Here is a 21,095-nt window from a genome sequence, read left to right as displayed (position 1 = left end):
ACCTTATTTCCGGACCGTAATAAAACATGATAACCGAATCTTTAGTCAGTGGTAAAACCTTTTTTCATCATATTTGTATATACCGTACATGTGATGGTTATCCCCCATGGCGTGTGTTTCCGTAGAACCAGTTCAAATGAATGATTCCATTGGTGCTAAAAAGGGGTAAAAAGGACTGCGAGAGTGCGAGAACTTCATTATAGCTGTTGTAAATTAATTTACCACATTTTGAGGTTGGAGGCATTACTGCCGCAGGAATCACACTGCAGTACTCGCAATACTTTTTAGGCATGTTTGATCTTGGCCAGCCTCTTAAATGATTATTAGTGAATAAAGTATGAGTAGGACACTCAGCTCTACCAGCTGAGCTACGGGAATTGAATTGGTGGTGTATTTTGTATTTTTTTCCAATTTGTCGATAGTAATGAAATAAGTCTATTAGTCTACTCTTACAGGGGCCGCGGAACGGTTTTCAAAGTGGGGGGGGGGGGGGGGGGGTTGCTGACCATGCACAAAATTCTCAATGTTATGGTGATTTTTACGTTTTTATACACAGTTTGGGATTTAAAAAAAAGTGGGGGCTGAAGCCCCCAGCTCCTGTCTTAACAATATAAGCTAAATAGAGCTGTCGCTGGGCTAGCCCATCGAGCGTCTTAAAATTGTGCGCATGCGTCCGCTCAATACGTCTACAGTCAAGGTGTGTCGACTGAATTCAAAATAATTCTGAAATCACTGAAGACGACATGAAGGAAGTGGGCTAGGAAGACTGATTACTGGTTGGAACCTTGGAAATCTAGCTCCCTTGACGGCATTATTTGCCTCCATGACTCGGATGAGTTCTCCCCGATTATCACTCTCGATCTTCCGCAACTGTTCTTGAAAGCGACGTTCCCTTTCTTCCTCCTGGAGTTTCATCTCCCGGATCTCCAGGGCGTTCTGTTGCATCTCAAGCTCATGCCTCTGTTGCTGCAGCTTCATCTTCATCTTGTGCTCGTACTCTAACATCTCCAGTTCCATCATCTTCATCTGAAATTCGTTCTTGAGTGTTTCAATCTCCTTCCGTTCCTCCTCCGTTTTTTGCAACGTCTCTTTAACCTCTCCCCTTTTGCAACGCTGGTCTTCAGTCATGTCAGTGGGCTTGGTACGCGAAGTGTTTTCCGGTGTTACTACCTTTTCTCTACGACCCATCTTCAGCATATTTTTCTTTTTCTCCTTCTCTACTCGTTGGTAATGCTTGAAGACAGCAGTATTATCTCCGATCGTCATGCATCTCTCAAGCAGGGACAAAAGATTGAGTTGGTATTGCTCGTCGAGTTTGGTGTGTTCGTCTGTGATGTTAGCCACCTCGTAGATGTCACCAAACCCTGATACACGGAGCACGGCAGCCAGGATTTCGACGTTCTTTCGCTCTGCAACGTCAACGTGAGTGACAACAGCGATGGGGTAGCAACCTATAGTTGAATGACAAAATGTACCTGTGACATTTACCCTCTCTAATTGATTTCTATATAATAATTACTATGGCAAAACTTTTATCATCACTCTTTTTAGCCTATTGCTGTGTATTTTTATTACGAATCTGTCGAGGTCTTAACTTGTAATACATGTATATGCCTCGAATGAATGTCACCTCTACACATCGCTTTGTATATTCATTACAAATCTTGCGAGGTCATATTATGCCTTGAAGCAATGCCACTTCTCCAAATGTTTTTTTGTTGTTATGTTGATGATGCAAATTCAATTATCAGAACGTTAGAATGCAAACAAAAATATAAGATTATCATTTTGCTGGGGACAAATTTTTCATGAAAGGGACACAAACAGGAAGATCGCTTACAGTATAATAATTGACATTTGGTTTTGTTTTGATTGATGAAAATTGCAGACATTTATGCTTCTCAAGGCTGTCGAATATGCGGGAATATGCCGGCTTCTAGGCCAGTGACAGCGTAGGCTAACAATTATTTGCCGATCGAAGGGCTTGGACGAAATTATAAATTGAGGAATACCTTGGTGTCGATGAAAGAAATCGATCACGAGATTAAGCCCTGCGAAGTCAGCCTCTATATCGTGAATGGCGCTGCAAGAAATAAAAGATGATTTCTAAAAATAAGTTCTACCATAACAAAACAACGAAACCGATGCAACATTCGATCGGTATGATGATAAAACAAATGAACTTCTATTAACCATTTCAAACAGAACATCATTTCAAATTACTCAATGAATTTCTGAAGAGAAGTAAGTCCTAATCATTTCCCTTTCTATCTTACGAAAACTCTTGCCATGATTTTGTATTATTGTCGTCTTTTGATGGCGTTCTAGAAATGGAGCAATATCACCATATGTCAGCTTGCAGTACGTTCAGGCCCTTAAGCAATAGGTAGCTCGCCTTTTAGACGATAAGCTTGAAAAGTCTCTGCACCATCGGTTGTTTCGCTGAACTACCACTACGTTCGCTACAGTCAAATGTCAGAAATTTTCAAATAAATTCACAGAAATGATTCCTGTCATTTCTGGGTGGTAGGTGTTTAGATCGAAACAGTGGTATTAAGACTAGCCTACACCATTAGGCAATCCGAGAACACTTTACCAACTTATCAAGCACTTTAACCAGTGTTTAATTTATGGCTAGTTCAATTGGCGTAAATTACGTTTTTTATGGTGATTCATAACACCCAAGGATGTGTTCCTCTCAGAACACCGATTCACCCGAAGCCCAACGCACATAATGCGATGCGATACGACGCGATTTTTTTTAAATAAATCGCATTATGCATTAAATATTAAAGTTCTAAGAAGAAAATTACTTTATTTGAAGACCGGTACAATGTTAGAAACAATAAAATCATAATTGTGCTTTGTGGCATGCCCTGTTGTCGGAGTAAAGTCCAAATCGGTTCCAAGTCGCAGCCGATCGATGATTACGTCATTGTGATTTTGAATTGGATTTGAGTTTATTCTTACATGGAGGCTTGAACTAGACTGAAAATGTATTTCACTATAGTCCTACTTCTATTCTTATCTCTGATCGCAAAGATATTATTGGTTGGAATGTTCATATCAAATGTTATTATAATTTCTTTGTAAATCAAATCGCAACGAATCGCATAGTGTACGCCGGGTTTAATGTACAGTGTTTAATGTACCTGAACACGAAGATAACACATGAAATCGGGTGTCCTGTTTCAAGGTTTAGTGTTGGTGTACATGACGTATCAGAACTTGGTTGCTCTTCGTCTGTTGCCCACTGCACACTTTCGCTGTAGCCTCGATGACCATCTTACAATAGAAGTACAATATGAACGTTTGATTCAGTTATATTATATGACAGGCTCGTTGTGGAAATCGTTTTGAAACTGACAATGCCACCCTGCATAAATAAAACTACAGATAAATAAATGAATAAATAAATAAAAATTATTTAATAGTTTTATAGGATTATGCGTTCCAATACGTGGGTAGGCCTAATGGTTCAGCGAATTTACCTTACCATGCTTACAATTACCTCTAATAGATTTTACCTGTACGATTATAGGCTAACATTCCAAAAGAGACCACTTGAGCGATAAAATCATAAATGTTACGGAGTATACTATCTTGTTTTCTATTTTTTGGGCCCGTATTCTGAAGTCTGGTTTAATTTAGACCATGGTCTAACTCTGTGCTAGAATTATGGGAAGTCAAAAGTGTCATTTTTTAAAAATTATATTGTGTATTTCTTATGTTTACTGTGCTTTTTCCTGATTCCTTGAGGGTGAAGACAATCATCTATTTATACTTCCTAGACAATGGGGGATGATTTGAGAGTCAATTGAGCTGAAATATTATATTCTACTGTTAGTGATTTATTTCACGATTGGCTACCCATACTTAAACCACAACTTTAAACCTGAATTTAAGTTACACCCGAGTTCAGAATACGGGCCTGATAGTCAGTTTGACTTTTTTTTCAAATGCTTTACCATTCATTGCTGAAATTGTTCTGTAAGATCCCTTTTTAATTAATGTGCCTGCCACTTTAACGATTGCTCTGCTGTACCTCCATTAATATCTCATTCACATCGTCACGAATCGTATTACGATTGAAACGGTGCATCTTATTCGTAAAAACTTGATCGCAGTGATCGCGTCAGATCGCATCATACCGGCTGTGAAGTTCGTATTCATGTTGGAAAAATTTGAATGGTTTAAAAATGTTCGCAATCAATTACGAAGGGCTAATTAATCGATATCTAAACGTTCGAAACGGATCGCACGACACTGGGAACTGGGTATGAACTTTAACTAATACTAGTCTGCATGCACAGACCCTTATTGAAAATTTGATCAGCAAGTGTGTCTCCACGCAAAGACTAGCACATACAAAATGTGCTGTTTTACAATGCATGAGTAAGTTGCACATTCAGACCCTTAATTCGAGTGAGGGGTTTGCACAGCAGACTAAACTAATACCTCGTTCCCATTGTTGTAACGATCCTTTACGAAAGCCACGATTGGCCTTTCGTAAATGATCGCAAAAAATCGAACAATTCAAAATATTTCTACGATGATGCGATCGATTACCACGACTGATCTGATACGATCAGTGGCGTACCTAGGATTTTCCACAGGGGGGGCAAAACCGTCCGCCAAAAAATTTGACAAGCAAAAAAAAAAGGTCTTCGATCACAAATAAAGGATTTCGTACCAGAACAAAATTGACAAGCAAAAAAAAAAAAAAAAAAAAAAAAAAAAAGGTCTTCAAGCTCGTCAGGGGGGCATTGAAGGTCTTAAAGCTCGTCAGGGGGGGGGGGGGGGGGGGGACAAAAAAGGTTTTTCAAGCCCGTCAGGGGGGGGGGAAAGATACGTTTTTGCATGGGTTTTGACTCGTCAGGGGGGCAGAGTGCCCCCCCTGCCCCCCCCCCCCCCCCGTAGGTACGCTAGTGGATACGATCTGATAGGATCACCACGACTACTCCACGATTAAGTACGCCATTTATGTCGTGGCGCAAATCATGACAGCGGGAACTCGGAATGAGAGTAGTTAACTGAAAAGCGGGGATGCTGGGGGGGGGGGGGGGGGTCCAGGTGGATACCTTAATTTCGGAGAGAAAATCATTTTTTCGTGGGGGAAGGGGATTGTCAATCTTTTGTTCACAAACCAGCTCCCCTTTTTAGAAATCGTTCCCATACAAATCCCTGACCAAAACGCTAAAACTTAACTTACCCAGTTGCGCTGCTATTTCAGCTTGTGCTTGTTCTGCACTCGGGTTGTCTAAGCCTCGGTTATCAATTACGTACATGCAGTGGGTCAAATTGGCTATCTTTCTGAACATTGTGTGGCCTCCTGCCTTTTCTTGACTTGCAACGTCGATCCACTGTGCCCTTCTCAGACGTCCTGATACAGCAAATTTTAGGGAATTTATAAGAGAGCTTTTCCCGCATCCTGTCCTGCCAAACAGTCCAATGAACAAATTTTCGGGAAATGTTATTTTGTCGGGAACTGTTACAGTAATACCCGGTTTGTAATTTTGAACGATCTCACGGAGTTCTTTTATTTCCGACTCCATGTTGTCTTGAAGAAGGTCTGCTGCCATGTGACTTTTCGGTTTCAGGCACTCCCGTGTCTAGAGCTGCAGAATATAAGCGAGGAAAGTAGTTTCTTTGGGAAACGTTTGCAGTTCGGTGTCATTAAAAAGAAAGAAAATGTTATAACCGATTGTAAAATATTACTGGAAATTCTATTGCGAGAGGTCGAATGAATAAACACAGATAAATTTGATTTCAAAATTCTTAGCATAATGTGATCATCAAATAAGGCTTGGTAAATAGCCTCCCAGTGGAAGCAAAGTGCGCATGCTTAACACGGGTATAAGATACGCCCATTAAGGCGGGCCTCCATAGAACATCCCGCCCTCTCCTCAGGGTCATATGACATTTCGCAATCGTCAACTCTTGCGGAAATTATAATCATCAGATTTCTTTGCTACTCGAATTCCAGTGTATTTTTCTTACAAGTTCCCGCACAGCACAGCACAAACAACCCAGAATAATGGCCAATGCTGGTGGTATCGTAGTTGCTTTTCTTTCTCTCTCAAAGGAATCCTGTGTCGATCAGTTAATTGAACGTATTAATACAAAACATGGACTGCATTGTACTTTTGTGAAACTTACACATCGGGACTTACAGTCCTTTGTGCCTCAAGATGAGTATGACGCTGTGGTTCTGTTACATTCAATTTCACAAGGTCGTAACTCCATCACTGATGTTGCGGACGCTAAATACAACAAACTGCTGCTCAAGCTAAAGGAAACATATGGTAAATATTAAATATTACATTAAATGGCCGTTCCAACGAGAAGTTCTGAAAGATCTACATTATTTAAATTTACATTTACATTTAAGGTCCAGGCTGGCAAGTCAAATGTGGAGAAGTATCTGGTTGCATGGACAGATACAACATAGGCGGATCCAGGGGGGCGAGGGACCCGCCCCCCCCCCCCTTATTGGCGGAGCTAAAAAAAAAATAAAAAAGGGGGGAAAGGAAAAAAGAAGGGAAAAGAGGGGAGAAAAAAAAAGAAAAACAAAGGAGAAAGACATGTGAATAAAACAAGTGGTGGTGAAGACATGGGAAATATAAACCTTTCATGTCATCATATAAATTTTTTGCAATCGACCCCTTTTTTTCAGATCGGAATATCAAATCATATCGTACATTGATTTTCATGATTAAGAAATGTATTTAGAATGCCTAAATTCTAGGTCTAAATCTAAAACACGCGCACGCATGTTTAGTGAGATACGCAGCTTGTTCTTTGTTTAAAACGTGCTTGAATTATCCAGTTTCAGATCAGAATATCATTTTTTTCTGCTCGCGCTTCGCGCTTGCATTATTAACGTACGAAGGTACCCAATTACCCATCTCTTTTAATCAATTACAAAACATGAATAGAGTGTCTCATTCTTGAGCCTAAATCTCTTGTTTTCCGCTCGCGCTTTGCGCTCGCATCGTTTAGTATATATATATATATATATACCTATCCTATTCATGATTACGAAAAGTGCTTAGAATGTCCATTTTTTTAGGTCAGAATGTCAAAAATTTACAGCTTGCGCTTCGCGCTCGCATTATTTGATTGTGGAAATATGTATCGTCCTCACGGCTGTACTGCAAACAATCCTTAACACTAACAGGTCCTTTTTCGATCAGGAAATAAATATATCAGACATTTCTGCTCGCAGTTACATACGCATCTTGTTCAGGATTACAAACATTGCCCAAAATGTTCAATTATCAGGACAAAATTCATAAATTTTTGCTCGCTTGGCGCTCGTACTATTATGATAGAGTTTAAGAGATTAGCGCTCGCACTATTATAATAAAGTTTAAGAGATTATTATATGTATGCTCTTTCATGAGAATATAGCTACAGCTAAGAAATGACTGTTAGGACTACCCCTTCAAATAAACAAACCAAAATCAACTTTGAGCTGCCGATCGGGAAAAATATGGGTGATTTTTTTTCGGGCCCCCCTATTGACAAAAGCTGGATCCGCCCCTGGATACAGGGAGATCGAAGGGGCCGTCCTACCCACTTGTGGCGGTGCAAAAAAGTACAAGGAAAGAAAAAGACAAGACTAGTTGGATACAGATGTGGGGTGGTAAAAAAAAGATAGAGGGAAATGATTGAAAAATAAACATTCCCCTTGTGATTGATCGCTTTTGCATTGCCTTTTTAATGAGATCCATCTCTTGTTCAGACAGTTCAGGTGGATTATACATAGCGCTTATAATAAATTTAAGCCAATCATTAAATCACGTACAATGGATATTTTCGTCCCTCCGTGCTTTGGGTATTTCAGTAAAATACGAATTCTGTTTTTAAAATTGAAAATACTTAAATGTGATCAGACATGTTTTTCTATCAAAACTTTCTGCTTGAGCTTCAAGTTAGCATTATTTGTCGTGGCGTGGTGTAGCGACGCCAGCGTTAAATGAGTTTCATTATAATTTATGTGGAATTTTACCTTTTGAAAATACTTATGTAATCCAATGCACAAGGAAGTTGTAAAACTACGAAGCATGGAGATATGTACACTTATTGTTTATATGTTTTTTATTCGATTTTAAACCAGTTTTCCATCCGATTATTGCATTGTTAAATTGAATTTTTTTTTTATTGTTTGTATATAAATGCTATTGTGAATAAATACCATGATCTGAGAATTTTAAAAAAATGTTCAGTTTGGAAAATTTTTCTTCACAATTTTAGTGTCAAGCATACTTTTCTATAAAAAACAACAACATCGAAATTTTTCTTGTCTCATTCTTTTATAACATCCACTGAATCAACATATAATTTGGTTATCATCTCAGGGGCGTTGACGTCGGGAGAGGGGAATATGGGGCAATCGGGGCTGCATCCCCCAACTCTTAGAATGGAGACGCTGTGACCCCCCCCCCCCATTTCAAAGTGAGGAACAATCAAGTGATAATCTTTACATTTTTTAAAAACTTGTTATTACAATTCTTATTATTGCTTTATTATTATCACTATTATTACTATATATATATCCCTCTTGCGCTTCGCTCGCTTTTCTAAAACACACTAGGTGGAAGTTACACACATTCACATATGTACATATCAGGGGCCGCGGAAGCGGGGGAGCTGGGGGGCTTCAGCCCCCCCCCCCCCATTTTTTTCCAAAACCATGTACAAAAACGTAAAAATGACCATACGATTGTGATTTTTTGCATGGTCAGCCCCCCACTTTGAAAACCGTTCCGCGGCCCCTGCATATGTTTACATGAATACACACATACTGACGTAACGATAGGGGCTTGGAGGGAAAAAATTCCACAACCAAGAAAATGAAAGCGAAATCAGTGAAATAAAAAAAATTCTGAATAGCATGTCCAAGTCTATCACAAATTGAGGTTTTCATTTGGACAAGGCCAAAATTTTCACACCGTTTCCAATGAAGAGCACCCTTTTAAAAAGTGTTTTTTTTAATTTAAGTCACACCCACCTAACCCAAATAGCTACTGATAATTTATGGACCATCGTTATGTTTTTGTTATTTACATGTACTGCATAGGTAATCACATATTGAATGCTTGTGAATGATGTATGTGTGTCGAATTTGTTGAATATCATTTACAATCGCATCTTCTCAAAGAATGCACTCAATTACCATCAGTAGACGTTTCATCTGCAAATATTGTTTAATATCACTTAATTCAGGGACTTTTCTGGGCACTCATCGACTACCATCATTCTGAAAGTAAGCTAAAGTTAGTTTCCTTATCATCAAGAATAGACTTCATCATTGTGATGTATCAGGATATCGGTATTACGTGCATGTGTCACTGTATAACGATCAGTGTTTAACAATACTCTTCATATCTCTTATACATTTTTTCTGCAGGTCCTGATCGTGTGGGTGTCATTGTTCATTCCATGACCAGTTACAGCCCAGTATCAAAGAGCGCCCTCATGATGGTTTTTAAAAAGTCACAGCCAACAACTTTCAAGTGTTCTCACTGCGTCATCCAATGTAACAACCCGGCAACTATGGAAGATGAACACATCTCGCGCCTTATTGAGTTCCTTAAAAATGCACCGCATCATGAAAAACCGAAGCCTCTCCTAGAAGGGTCTACATCCGCAGCACGATTGAGTGAAGCAACAACAACGAATATGCCCAGACCTAAGCAATCGCATTCGTCGGGGAAAATCCCAGAAACTAAATCTACTTCGGCTTCATCGCACAAAAATAGTGTAACGAGACACGAGGGTAGTTCTGATAATGAGAATACTGCTTTGCAAATTACACGTGGTAAAGGAGAAGGGCAAGAGGTTTTAGAGCACACGGCTGTTAGTGCTCGTAGCGAAAGGAAGACTCAGGAAGCTAAGGAAGACTCAACTTCCGCTGCTGACGCACCGATGGAGATAAAGGACTCTAAAGAGGAGACTGAGGTTCTTCCGTATATAGGGTCAAGTAGAATTCCTCCCGCCACTATTGATAGACATATGTCTCCTATAAAAGCTGGCAAAGCAGATATGTCCTCACTTCCACGTCCATTGTCACAAGATCCTCATCAGCCTTCCGTTAGCCTAATTGGCTCGGGATCATACATTGAGAAAGCAGGAGGAAGTGATTCTTCAGGACCTTCCCAGCATCGCAACACAACTTCATCCGGCGATGCCTACTCGTCAGCAGCCGTCAAAGGATATCCCCAACCGAACAGCCATGGTTACGGACAAGCGACTTCAGCAATGACGCAACCATCTGCGCCATCGAAGTCAACTGTAGACCAGCGTGTAGACCAAGTGATGGCAAGTAAGCAGAGGAATATAGACGAAAAGTGTCTCCTTCTGGCCTTCTTGGATTTCTCTCGTAGTGTAAACCAATCAGTTTCGGATGCTGTTAAAGACCTCTTTCCTCAAAAGACACTGATGCGGTTTGGCGGCTGGAAAGAACTAAAACGCAACTGGCATTTGTACACGGCCATTCTTATCGACGTTGGGACATCACCAAATCCCCTACCATATAAAGAATTTGATAAAGCTTTGATGGCTTGTCTGAAAAACACGTGTATGTTTATTTAACAATTATCAGTATCTCTTCAAATCTGAATTAAATTCATTTAGCTGTAATAACCATGATAACTCTCCACTCAGTACTCCGTGTTCTTAGATCTTTTTGTCTTGTCAAATATTCGGGACAAATACACCCCCTTCAGGCGCAGTTCTCTAAAAGACTAAAAGTTATTTTATTTATTTATTTATTATTATTATTATTTTTTTTTGGGGGGGGGGCTTCAGTCCCTAAAAGCCCCCCCCCCTAAAACCGCGCCTGATCGACACCCTTCAGAAAATTCCAGGATCCGTGCCTGTGCTACAGCATGTCATACACTGTTCATTTCATGTTAAGACTGTTAGCTAGCTGGTGTACTACTTCTCCTTTATTAGCTCACAACTGGCTGATAAATTTACCGCCAGAATATCAAGTAGTGGAGCTTGGTTGAAAACCATTCTTTCCAGAAACTATGTTAAAATCTTCTAAACATAGATGGAAATTTAAATAACAAGATTAGTATCCATCACTTTGTATCAATACTGCCCAACTTTGGCAAAATGAAGCAAGTGACACACTTGAGTTATTGTTGTTTCTGAAACCTGCTTTGTATGTTGCACGTTCGGGCAAAATTTGGGGGACGAAATGATCGTTCCATGGAAAGTTATTGGAGAAAATATGCTGTTAAATTGCATTGACGCCAATGACAAACACACATTGCCAATTTACAACAAATGATACTTTTGTAACTTGCTTCCTTTTGCCAAAGTACGGCAGAATAGGAATAATTTGAAATCAATAAATCCCGCGAATAAACGTTTAATGGGTAATATCGATCTACAATATGTATAATTTCCAAACTTCTTTTCTATTCCTTGCCAGATAACAGACAAAATGTCGCTGTCTTGTTGCCGGCCACTCCTACAAGCCCCATCTCAGAGCCTGAGAGTAAGTTATCAAGGCGCATACGCAAAGTCGGATACGTCGCACTGTGCATAATATTTATTGGGATATCTTTTGAGGCAGGCGGGAGTCAGTGTTGTGGGGAATGGGGTGGGGTAAGCAAGGGTCTTTAATAATGTACTCTCAAGCACTGGCGTAGATCCTTGCGTCACACCTATTGTTCAGGGGGATGATCTATTGTTCCATCCCTCCTGAAGATATATGACGCAAGGACATACGCCAGTGCAAGCAGAGGCGTCGATCCTGGGGGGGGCAGGGGGGGCGATCGCCCCACCAATTAAAATATTGGGGGGGCAAACATATCATTTTGCCCCCCCAATAATTCCGGATATGCATAAAAAAAACAAGATTGTAATGTTCAGCAAGCGAGATTGAGATACACAACTCGTTCTTTATTTAAAATCGTGCTCAAAGTGTCCGCTTTTCAGATTGGAATATAAAAATTTTCAGCTCGCGCTTCGCGCTCGCATCATTTCTGTAGCAAAAACCCATACTTTTCATGATTAAATTGGTGAATGTAAATGTCCCGTTTTCAGTTCTAAGCCTCAAAAGAACTGCTTCAATTTGCAATCATCTTTTCTTGGATATATAGCTTGTTCTTTATCAAAAACGTCCAGTAAACTGTCATTTTTTCAGATCGATATATCAAAATTTTCAGCTCGCGCTTCGCGCTCGCATCTATTCTCTTTTAGATACAAATCTTAATCATTGGTACCAAAAATGCTTAGAATATCAAGTTTTCAGCTCAGAATATAAAGAAATTTGAGCTCACTCTCGGCACTCGTACTATCTGTGTAGTGAGATACGTGTCTGTGTCTCATGAGTCATATATATATATATATATATATATATATATATATGTATACAAATGTGTGTGTGTGTGTGTGTGGGTGGGTGTTTTGTACGATCGAGCGCCTTTGGAACGTTAATGATTTTGCCCCCCCCCCAATCTGAAAAATGGATCGACGCCCCTGAGTGCAAGCCAAGCTCGGACATACAAGTGTGATAATCTCCAGGTTCATCATAGTTAACAATGATACACAAATTGATATGAATTTTAATCACTTTTTATGAGCGCTTTAGCGTGTCCTGTTCGGTTATATTTTGGTTAAACTTCTATTGTTTAATAAAGCATTCACGTAAACCTCCAGTCAAGCACATAACTCACAGTAGAGGGGAACAAAAAAGGGGAAGAGGGAGGTGCACTTGATGTTTTTTGTTGTTGTAATTTTAGTGCATATGGCCTAGGTCTTAACGGCTTTTGTTCAAGTAGTTTGATTCATTGGTAAACTGCAAATTCGTCCAATGCCAACTCGTCCACCCATCACATGGTCTACTTTCATTTAGTCTCATGCCATTCGGTCAATCGACATTTCGTCTAACATTCATTTGGTCCAATAATCACTTCGTCTAATCACCAGCTTGTCTATGACCATTTCGTTTCATAACCAGTTGGTCTAATACCCATTTTCTTTTCATTGTTCAAAATGTATTTCACGGAGGAGATGGAGAAGAATGTATGGCATATATAAGAATATTGTTGAAATGTATTTATATAAAACATTCAGGATACAAATTGTATATCTCTATGGATTCCTGGACATACACGGAACTTGAACGATGAAATATAGGAGCATTATAGAGCCAATAAAAATTGTTCAAAATAGGCCTATACCTTGATCTATCTCATCGTGGAGGGGGTGTACACATTTGTTTATTTTTGCTCTTCTCACTTACTTTCATTTTATCTCTCATTGAATGCAGACCGCTTTTATCGCCTCATTTCGTCCTCAGGAGTCTGCTACTTTCGCTACTGCCCGAAGTCAGGAACATTTAGTGACGATGCCAAAACGAATCTGGTGCATTGGCTTAGCGACTGTTCCCTCAGACACGGTGGTTACTTGCATCCGAAGGAAAGTGACGACAATTACTACTGTGGTAGTTTCATTTAGATTTTCTTTGTTTATATAGTTTAAACAACTTTTGTGTTGAAGTTTCAGTAACGGTAACGGTTTAATAGGTAAGTTTCCCAGTCACTATAAATACAGACGCCGCAGCCACTTTCCAGAACTAAAACGCAGATACTCTTTTCTGTTTTGTCAAAAAAGCCCTTCAAAGACGAAACAGCCTTCGCCAAAAATCGGTGAATCTAAATGGTCGTGAAATCTTGACAAACGACAAAATTATTTGCAATTCTTCGTACGGTCCGAGTATTCGGGCAATCTGCTGTCCCGGTCCACCAACTTTCGACAGAAAACCTCTCAGCTATCGATCGTGATTTGACTTGCATTTTCAAAGGAACTGGTGCGTTGTAGAGAGCATCGAACACTCCCTATAGTTGGCGCGAAAACATTGTAGGAGGAAGGATAGAGTTTGTTTGACAATAGGTCCATTGCAAGGGAGCGTTTCATAAAACAAATATCTAGTGATCTATCCCCAGTATTTTTCATAGGCCTTTGATATCATATAACCTGATTGGCATTAACCAAATTAGTCAGTGAAAAGTGCAGTCTTTTTGTCTATCATGAAATGCTCGACAGACGTTGCTACTCTTATTCACCTTTTTGCGCATAACCGTTCCAAATTTTGCGTAAAACATGTGTACGCTATTAGTAATACAAATTCTTTCTTATAATTTGTACTAAAAAAAAAAAAGAAAAGGATTTGATGTACTTGTTAATGAAAAGGGTTTGTTTTGCATTGATTTATCGTTTGCCATTTTCATTTGTCATTTTACTTTTATTTATACGAGAATCACTTAGTGATAGTTTAGTTAACAGTTTAATCAAAAAAAAAAATATTGATGCTTTAAAAAGCATCTATAATGGCCAAAGAGAGGTGAAGTGGCAAAATAGCAGAAATGTATTAGGATTAAAATGATTTATTTCAGGGTAATGATGAAACTCACCCTGGAAAAGTAGAGATTCTCATAAATTGTTGTATTTCATCATAGAGAGCTAGGTGGTGTGGGGGATGCCCCCCCCCCCACAAAAAAAAAGTTTTCAAGTGGAGGAGATGCTGTGTACAATCATCCCCCACTACCGAGGTTTTATGGTTTAGAAATATTATCATTATCATTACGATTAAATTAAAATTAATTGATTTTCATCATCGCTAGTTATATTCTTTGATAAAGAATGAGTTGGAATTTTGTATGTACACACTTTTGCTAATGAACACACAAACTGACGTGTAATGGGGGGGGGGGGGGGGCAATAAAAAAGCTCCATGACCAAGGAAAAACCAAGAAAAGAAAAAATGAAATAGTGATGTACAAACTGTATATTTATCATATGAATATAATGCTTATATCTATGGCATAATCATGATTATCATTTTAAAGAGGTCGATATTTTTTGGTTTGCTCGCTTCACTTGCTCGCCAATTTTAGAATCCCATATGCCAGTTTTGCACACTAAAAATGTTTGGCTCGATTCGCCAAAACTTTGGGAAGAAGAATGATGATGACCAAAATGTTACAAATATTATATGACAATTTTTTAGTTAATTTCTTTCACACCTCAACTGTTTCGGGGCACATGCATTAATGGAATGAAATTGAAGCGCGACGTGCACACTTGGAGGATTAAACAAAACTAAATATATCGCTGTAATTTACTAAATTTCTAAAATGCACATTTTGAGCGTGGTAAGATGGTTTATTTTATTACTCACTTCAAAGAAATCTATATTCAATTTGAAAGATATACTCTCGTATCAAGCTTAGTTTGAAAATGTAGTTTGAATTTATTACGTTATTGACTAACTTAGTTTGCCATCTTTTACGCAATAATGCGTATTTCATTGTTCAGGTCAATCAAATGTCTTGCGCAATACTCGTTTCAAAGCTTATTCCATATGGGGATAGAAATATACAAAAAACGGAAGAGAGAGTCAAATACATTATTACCGAAATAGCTCTCAGTAAGTATAGGCCTATATAACATTAACAGACTTATCAAGTATTAGGGACTTAAATTGAAATAAAAGCTTGTATGTAATATACCCGGGTAAATATGTTAATGTTAGACAGCAATAACACATTGTAATGTTGATTACTGACATGTATCAGAAAATAAATTACTCCGGTTCCATCCTGGTAGCCTTTTTTCAACTTCCAGCTATCTCTAACTAATGATGTTAATTTAACATTTTCACATAAGTGCATGTAAGCTAAATATTCGCTTATATAGAATAATAGAATATTATTTTTTGTACACGTCACGCATGTTTTACAAATCAGAGACTTTGTTGAATGATATAAATCACCTTTTATGATGGGGACGGAGTATTTAAATGTTTCAACCATTTAAAATCTGCAATGTTATATACAAACATTGTTGACGAGTTAGCAACAACAGAACTTATACATTATCTTAGAGGGTATATATTCCGTTAATTAGATTTATTATCTGACAAAGAGTGAAAATGCGGTTAATCTTTTGTGTAAAAATGTTGAGTGCCATGAACTTGGTATCGTTAACATTTTTATTGTAATAAATCAAATAAGAACCTGTAGCCTATTGCCAAGCACATAAAAATAATGTTTTCTATTTATCTTTGCTTGACCACGCTTCTTACAAGATCCGAATAGAACTTAGATGTAAAAACAATCTTTTGATTTCTAAGCAGAATTTTCCCTTGATGAAAATGTGTCATACTGCAAATGTGTTTATATCTCTAATATGTTTATATCTCTACAGAATAGTTCATGAATATGCCAATTAGAGTTAGCCACTAAAATACACAAGTAAGCTGAGATTGTCAATTTATTTCCCCACGATCGTGAACATTTTCTCTGTTGTCTTCATTTACAGCCCCCCCCCCCTCGCCGCCCACAATAATTCCATCATATTTTATTGGATACTTATTTAGATAATTATTGTTTCATTGATTCGAGCTATAGATGGCGCTGCACACTCTGATTCAACAGGTCTGATGACCAGCTCTTGTATTATATTTTCAATACACTAAGTCCAACATCATACACTGGCGGATAAGACGGGGGGGGGGGGGGGGGGGGGGCACATCCGGTCCGTGCCCCCCCCTCGTCCCCCCTTGAGAGACATTAATCAAAATTATTTTTTAAAGTAAATATGCCGTTCTATGACAAGTGTGCCCCCCTTGGAAGTGAAGATATTCAAATTTTGAGTGATTTTTTTTTTTTTTTTTTTTTTTTTTTTTTGGGGGGGGCTTCTCAATTTTGCCTCGGGAAAATGTTAATGTACCCCCTTTTGGAAAATCCTGGATCCATCCCTCCTTATATATATCATATTTATGGTGGAGCGTTGTGGCTCAGTGGATTAGTCTCCGGACTTTTAAACAGAGGGTCGTTGGTTCAAATCCCAGCCATGGCGTAGTTTCCTTCAGCAAGAAATTAATCCACATTGTGCTGCACTCAACCCAGGTGAGGTGAATGGGTACCTGGCAGGAATTTATTCCTTGAAATACCGAGCGCGTAAAAGCTGCTCGAGCTACAGCCAGGGTAATAATATCCAAGTCTTTTGGAAGCGCATAGAGACGTTACTCATAATGTGTTTTGCGCTATGATATTCTCAGACATGTCACAAGGCCCAAACAGTATAATTGCATAAAAGTTACGATAACTTTACCCTCCAAAGGTAACTACCCTGGTATAACGCTGACCAGCAGCCAATCAAAATCAAGCATTCCATGGTATTATTCATGGTAACTTCAACTTGGCCCAGATAACCTTATGGTTTCATAATTCAAATTAAACATAAAAAGAGTTTCAATATAGGTACATTAAGGCCGATATAAACTTTCTGAAGGCATGAAAACTCGTCGGCCTCTCTGTCGAGTCTTTAAAACGATCTTATCATTTTTTTTTACACTCTAAATTACAAGGATTTAAAATAAATTCATTACGGCTATGAATAGTGACCAGTCGAATAAAGATTAATTATAACAATATGATAATGGAGTGCACCTCGGAAGGTTGCCCCTCTTCGCGCTCTTAGTTTATCTTGATTTTGATGTGATTAAGGATATCAGCCTTTCATCATTTGCATAATCAAGTGTTACTTATATGGCTAGGATCCAGCAGGACAAGGATTGTAATCTATAAAGTCTTCCATGGAACTCACTTCCAGATTTTGATTTTGCACCAGATGGAAGTACGTTGACGATTTAACATTGGGAGAAATAGTTAAACGTAACGGAAATCCCTCTTTACAATCGTCACTTGATTGTCTCTCAAAATGGTGTACTGATAATGATGTCTTCCCCAAACCATCTAAATGTAACCTTATGCCCATATCCTTCCTCAGAAACTTTGTACCCTGTCTTGATTTCCACCTTAACTTAACCCCACTCAATGTTGTTGAAAGTATCACTTCAAAACGATCTCAAGTGGAACCTACACATTGAAGAAATCGTTTCCACAGCATCGCGTAGGTTGCACACCCTCTGTATTTTAAGGAGATCGAAGGCAAGTTTGGCTAATATGGTGACTGTATACACTACATATATTAGGCCAATTATCGAATATGCTTCCCCTGTCTGGCACACTTCTATCACAATCAAAGAATCTCATAAACTGGAATTTGTTCGAAAGCGGGCACTCAAAATAATTGTAGGATATAATAATAATAATAATAATAAACAGCTCTTGTATAGCGCATATCACGATTATGAATAATGTCTCTATGCGCTTCCAAAGGACTTGGATATTATTACCCCAGCTGTAGCTTGGCAGCCGTAATTACTAAGATTACAGCGCACACGCATTTCAAGGAATAAATTCCTGCCAGGTACCCATTCACCTCACCTGGGTTGAGTGCAGCACAATGTGGATAAATTTCTTGCCGAAGGAAATTACGCCATGGCTGGGATTCGAACCCACAACCCTCTGTGACATTCATTACTCTGATGCTCTGGTAATTAGTAAACTCACTTCACTATCTTCCAGAAGGGATTCACTTTTCTTAGATTTTGGACAGAAATTGATTAACTCTGATCACCATAAACACCTACTTCCAACACCAAGGTCCGTTTCTTGTACTAGACAATTACGCAACATGACTGGTTTCCCCACAATCAAATGCAATACTGAAAGACACCGTAAATCCACCATTCCTCACCTTGCAAAGATATTGAAGTAGTTTTCTGCAATTCCTGTATTTTGATTATAAATTATAGCCATTCCTTGGTCACCATGTCAGCCCACAATCCTTCTGTTTCTTTTTTTGTTAGTGTTGTTACTATGTAAACTTACTCTCTTACCTTATTTTTTTCTCCCTCTTTCCTCTTTCTTTCCCTTTCCTATAGTACTATTCTCTTTACCTATTTGAGTCCTTTCCCTTTCTCCATGTCACTCTCCTCTTCTTCACCACTTTCTGTTTTTTCTCACTACCTCACTAAATTTTCTCTTTCTATTTGGAGGAGATACCCCTCTCCCTCTCTTTCTTTCCATTACTCTCATTTCTCTCTCTCTCTCTTCTTCTCTCTCCCTCTTCCCCTTTGGTTATTTCTCCCTTTCTCAAACTGCTATTTATGAGATACATCTTTAAATTGGATCTAAGTTTTGATATAGAATACTGTAATTACATTTTTATTCATTTGCTTTGTTATATCTGTATATTGTACTTCATGAATTTGTGTAAATTGGCCCTTTCAGCTTGTGCTGCTGGTCAATTTTTCAATGCATATATACCAATAAATAAATTCATAAATAAATGAATAAATTAAATGCTATTAATTTTGGATCTAAATTCAATCTTTAATATTTACTTTTAAATATTAAAGGATTGATTTCAAATCATAATATCGACTGGTCACTTTTCACAGCCGTAATGTGCCAGGTGCCCATAGAAAGTTGATCCCCGGCCGCGGCACCTATGCCCGTGAGCAACTTGAAGGCATTTAATCTACAATGCTCTTTTATCCTGCTTTCAAATAAATGAAAATGCTATTTGCATTATTGGTGACTAGGTGTGCGCTTGTTTAAACAAAAGTAAAGGATTTATTTTAAATCTCTGTCTTTTAAGAATATACTTTTATCGCTCTATGCACTTTGAGCACTCTAAACAGAGTGGATTTTGCGCTTTATAAGTGACATTATCATTGTCTCATTATCTGATAATTCTATATATGAATATGAAATATAAATATTGGACTAGGCGTATTTTCGAAAAATTATACATTATAATGACTATCAGGTAGATAACTTCATGAACGATTTTTTTAAAGATAATTGTTTCGTCCAATGAGCTTCTAAGCCCCCCGGGTGGGGGGGGGGGGGCACTTACATTGACGAGTGGATACCATGCGCGACTAAAAAAACACGTAAAAAGGATGTCTTTTTCAAGATAGGTCACGTTACGTACGTAACGTAATAAGGGTGTCAGAAACACTAAAATAATGAAAAAAATTATCTATTTTTTATAGGAAAGCTACGTGTTAAGGGTCAAATTTTCGAGGGTATAAAAAATCAAGACTAAATGTCTTATAAGTGATGTACTTTTTGACCCAAGAGTCAACACTACGTGTTTATACACTTACTAGGCATGGGACGAATGTCAATTTTACCATTCGATTATTTGAGCGAGTGGGGCTGTAATATGATGTAGGTAAAGGTAAAACCGACGACCGACGTCTGTGACATAATTGAAATATCGCTGTACTTGTTTAGGGGTTCAATTCAGGAAAATAGTATTGTTTTGTTTCCAATACTTGTTAAGGGTAGGGTTTCACACGCCAATACTTGAATAAGGGGTATGGAGTATGGAATATACGTGTTTCCGGACGTGTTTAGGGTGCTTTTTGAGACATCATGGTCGTGCATGGTATCCACTCGTCAATGGAAGTGGCCCCCGGGTTCTAAGCCTACCTTTGTCTGCTCATATATAAATTTTTTTTTCATTCGAAGACTAATACCATATATCTCTCCCAAATTGACAATGTGATCACTCATAATACCAAATTAAAATCTGAAATGGTTTACTACGGCATGGTTAGTACTTATAGGCGGATCCAGGGGGGGGGGTCCCGGACCCCCCTCCCCCTATTGGTGGAGCAAAAAAAGGAAAGAAAGAAAGAAACGAAAAAAAGGAAAAAAGAGAAAAAAGAAGAGGAGGAAGACGAGTGAATAAAATAAGATGAGGGGAAGACTTATAATTAAAATAAAAAGAATATTTCATGTCACTACATACAATTTTTGCTCGCGCTTCGCACTCGCATTGTCTGTTAGGTGATTTTCATGTCTTGTTCAATATGGAGTTTAAATATCAAGTTTGGAAGTCAATATACAAAACATATTTCACCTCGGAAATCGAACTTTCATTATTTTGTGTGATTTACAAATTGATTTTTTAAAAGTGCTCTGTAAAAATGTAAGTTTTATGGTCTAAATATTAACATTTTCTGCTCGTGCTGCGCGCTCGCAAATTTTGATTTATCAGGTGCCTATTTCGTGTATTCCATAAAGTTGTCAAAATATCCCTTTTCAAGTATGAGTGTCAAAACGAATCAGCTAGCGCTGTACGCTCGCATTTTGATTGGCGAGTTATGTATGTCTCAATATTGATTATACAACAAACTAATT

The 21,095-nt window shown here is 38.4% G+C and overlaps 2 protein-coding genes across 5 annotated transcripts; one reads left to right on the top strand and one right to left on the bottom strand.

The window, feature by feature from the left end:
* Positions 1–414: 414 nt before the first annotated feature.
* Positions 415–5,785, bottom strand: LOC129266585 (uncharacterized). The gene is made up of 4 exons (XM_064103142.1): positions 5,213–5,785; positions 3,153–3,285; positions 2,013–2,083; positions 415–1,451 (listed from the first exon to the last, which is right to left on the bottom strand). Exons 1-4 carry the CDS (start codon positions 5,580–5,582, stop codon positions 730–732), a joined length of 1,296 nt encoding a protein of 431 aa, XP_063959212.1. The 5' UTR covers positions 5,583–5,785; the 3' UTR covers positions 415–729.
* A 160-nt stretch (positions 5,786–5,945) lies between these two features.
* Positions 5,946–15,642, top strand: LOC129266937 (uncharacterized). Of its 4 annotated transcripts, none has more exons than XM_064103140.1 (4): positions 5,946–6,305; positions 9,416–10,330; positions 11,450–11,515; positions 13,295–14,768. In XM_064103140.1, the coding sequence occupies exons 1-4, from the start codon at positions 6,038–6,040 to the stop codon at positions 13,480–13,482; spliced, it is 1,437 nt and encodes a 478-aa protein (XP_063959210.1). In that variant the 5' UTR covers positions 5,946–6,037; the 3' UTR covers positions 13,483–14,768. The 4 variants fall into 4 exon arrangements, with proteins under 4 accessions (XP_063959210.1, XP_063959209.1, XP_063959208.1 ...); XM_064103139.1 differs by having other exon boundaries at positions 9,416–10,585; positions 13,325–14,768; XM_064103138.1 differs by having other exon boundaries at positions 5,949–6,305; positions 9,416–10,585; positions 13,295–15,642.
* The last annotated feature ends 5,453 nt before the right edge of the window (positions 15,643–21,095 follow it).

The sequence above is a fragment of the Lytechinus pictus genome, chromosome 8 (assembly GCF_037042905.1).
Source record: "Lytechinus pictus isolate F3 Inbred chromosome 8, Lp3.0, whole genome shotgun sequence".
In the NCBI taxonomy this organism is placed as follows: domain Eukaryota; kingdom Metazoa; phylum Echinodermata; class Echinoidea; order Temnopleuroida; family Toxopneustidae; genus Lytechinus; species Lytechinus pictus.
Note: the sequence above shows the minus strand (reverse complement) of the source record. Positions and strands in the feature narration are given on the sequence as shown.

What these genes read in the sequence shown, in the direction of transcription:
- LOC129266585 (XM_064103142.1), bottom strand. Translation starts at nt 5,582, where the DNA reads ATGGCAGCAGACCTTCTTCAAGACAACATGGAGTCGGAAATAAAAGAA. An exon ending in TGAAATAGCAGCGCAACTGG is followed by an intron (nt 3,286 to 5,212) that starts GTAAGTTAAGTT and finishes TTCTATTGTAAG; the next exon opens with ATGGTCATCGAGGCTACAGC. An exon ending in TGTGTTATCTTCGTGTTCAG is followed by an intron (nt 2,084 to 3,152) that starts GTACATTAAACA and finishes TATTTCTTGCAG; the next exon opens with CGCCATTCACGATATAGAGG.
- LOC129266937 (XM_064103138.1), top strand. Translation starts at nt 6,038, where the DNA reads ATGGCCAATGCTGGTGGTATCGTAGTTGCTTTTCTTTCTCTCTCAAAG. An exon ending in CAAGCTAAAGGAAACATATG is followed by an intron (nt 6,306 to 9,415) that starts GTAAATATTAAA and finishes TTTTTTCTGCAG; the next exon opens with GTCCTGATCGTGTGGGTGTC. An exon ending in GGCTTGTCTGAAAAACACGT is followed by an intron (nt 10,586 to 11,449) that starts GTATGTTTATTT and finishes ATTCCTTGCCAG; the next exon opens with ATAACAGACAAAATGTCGCT.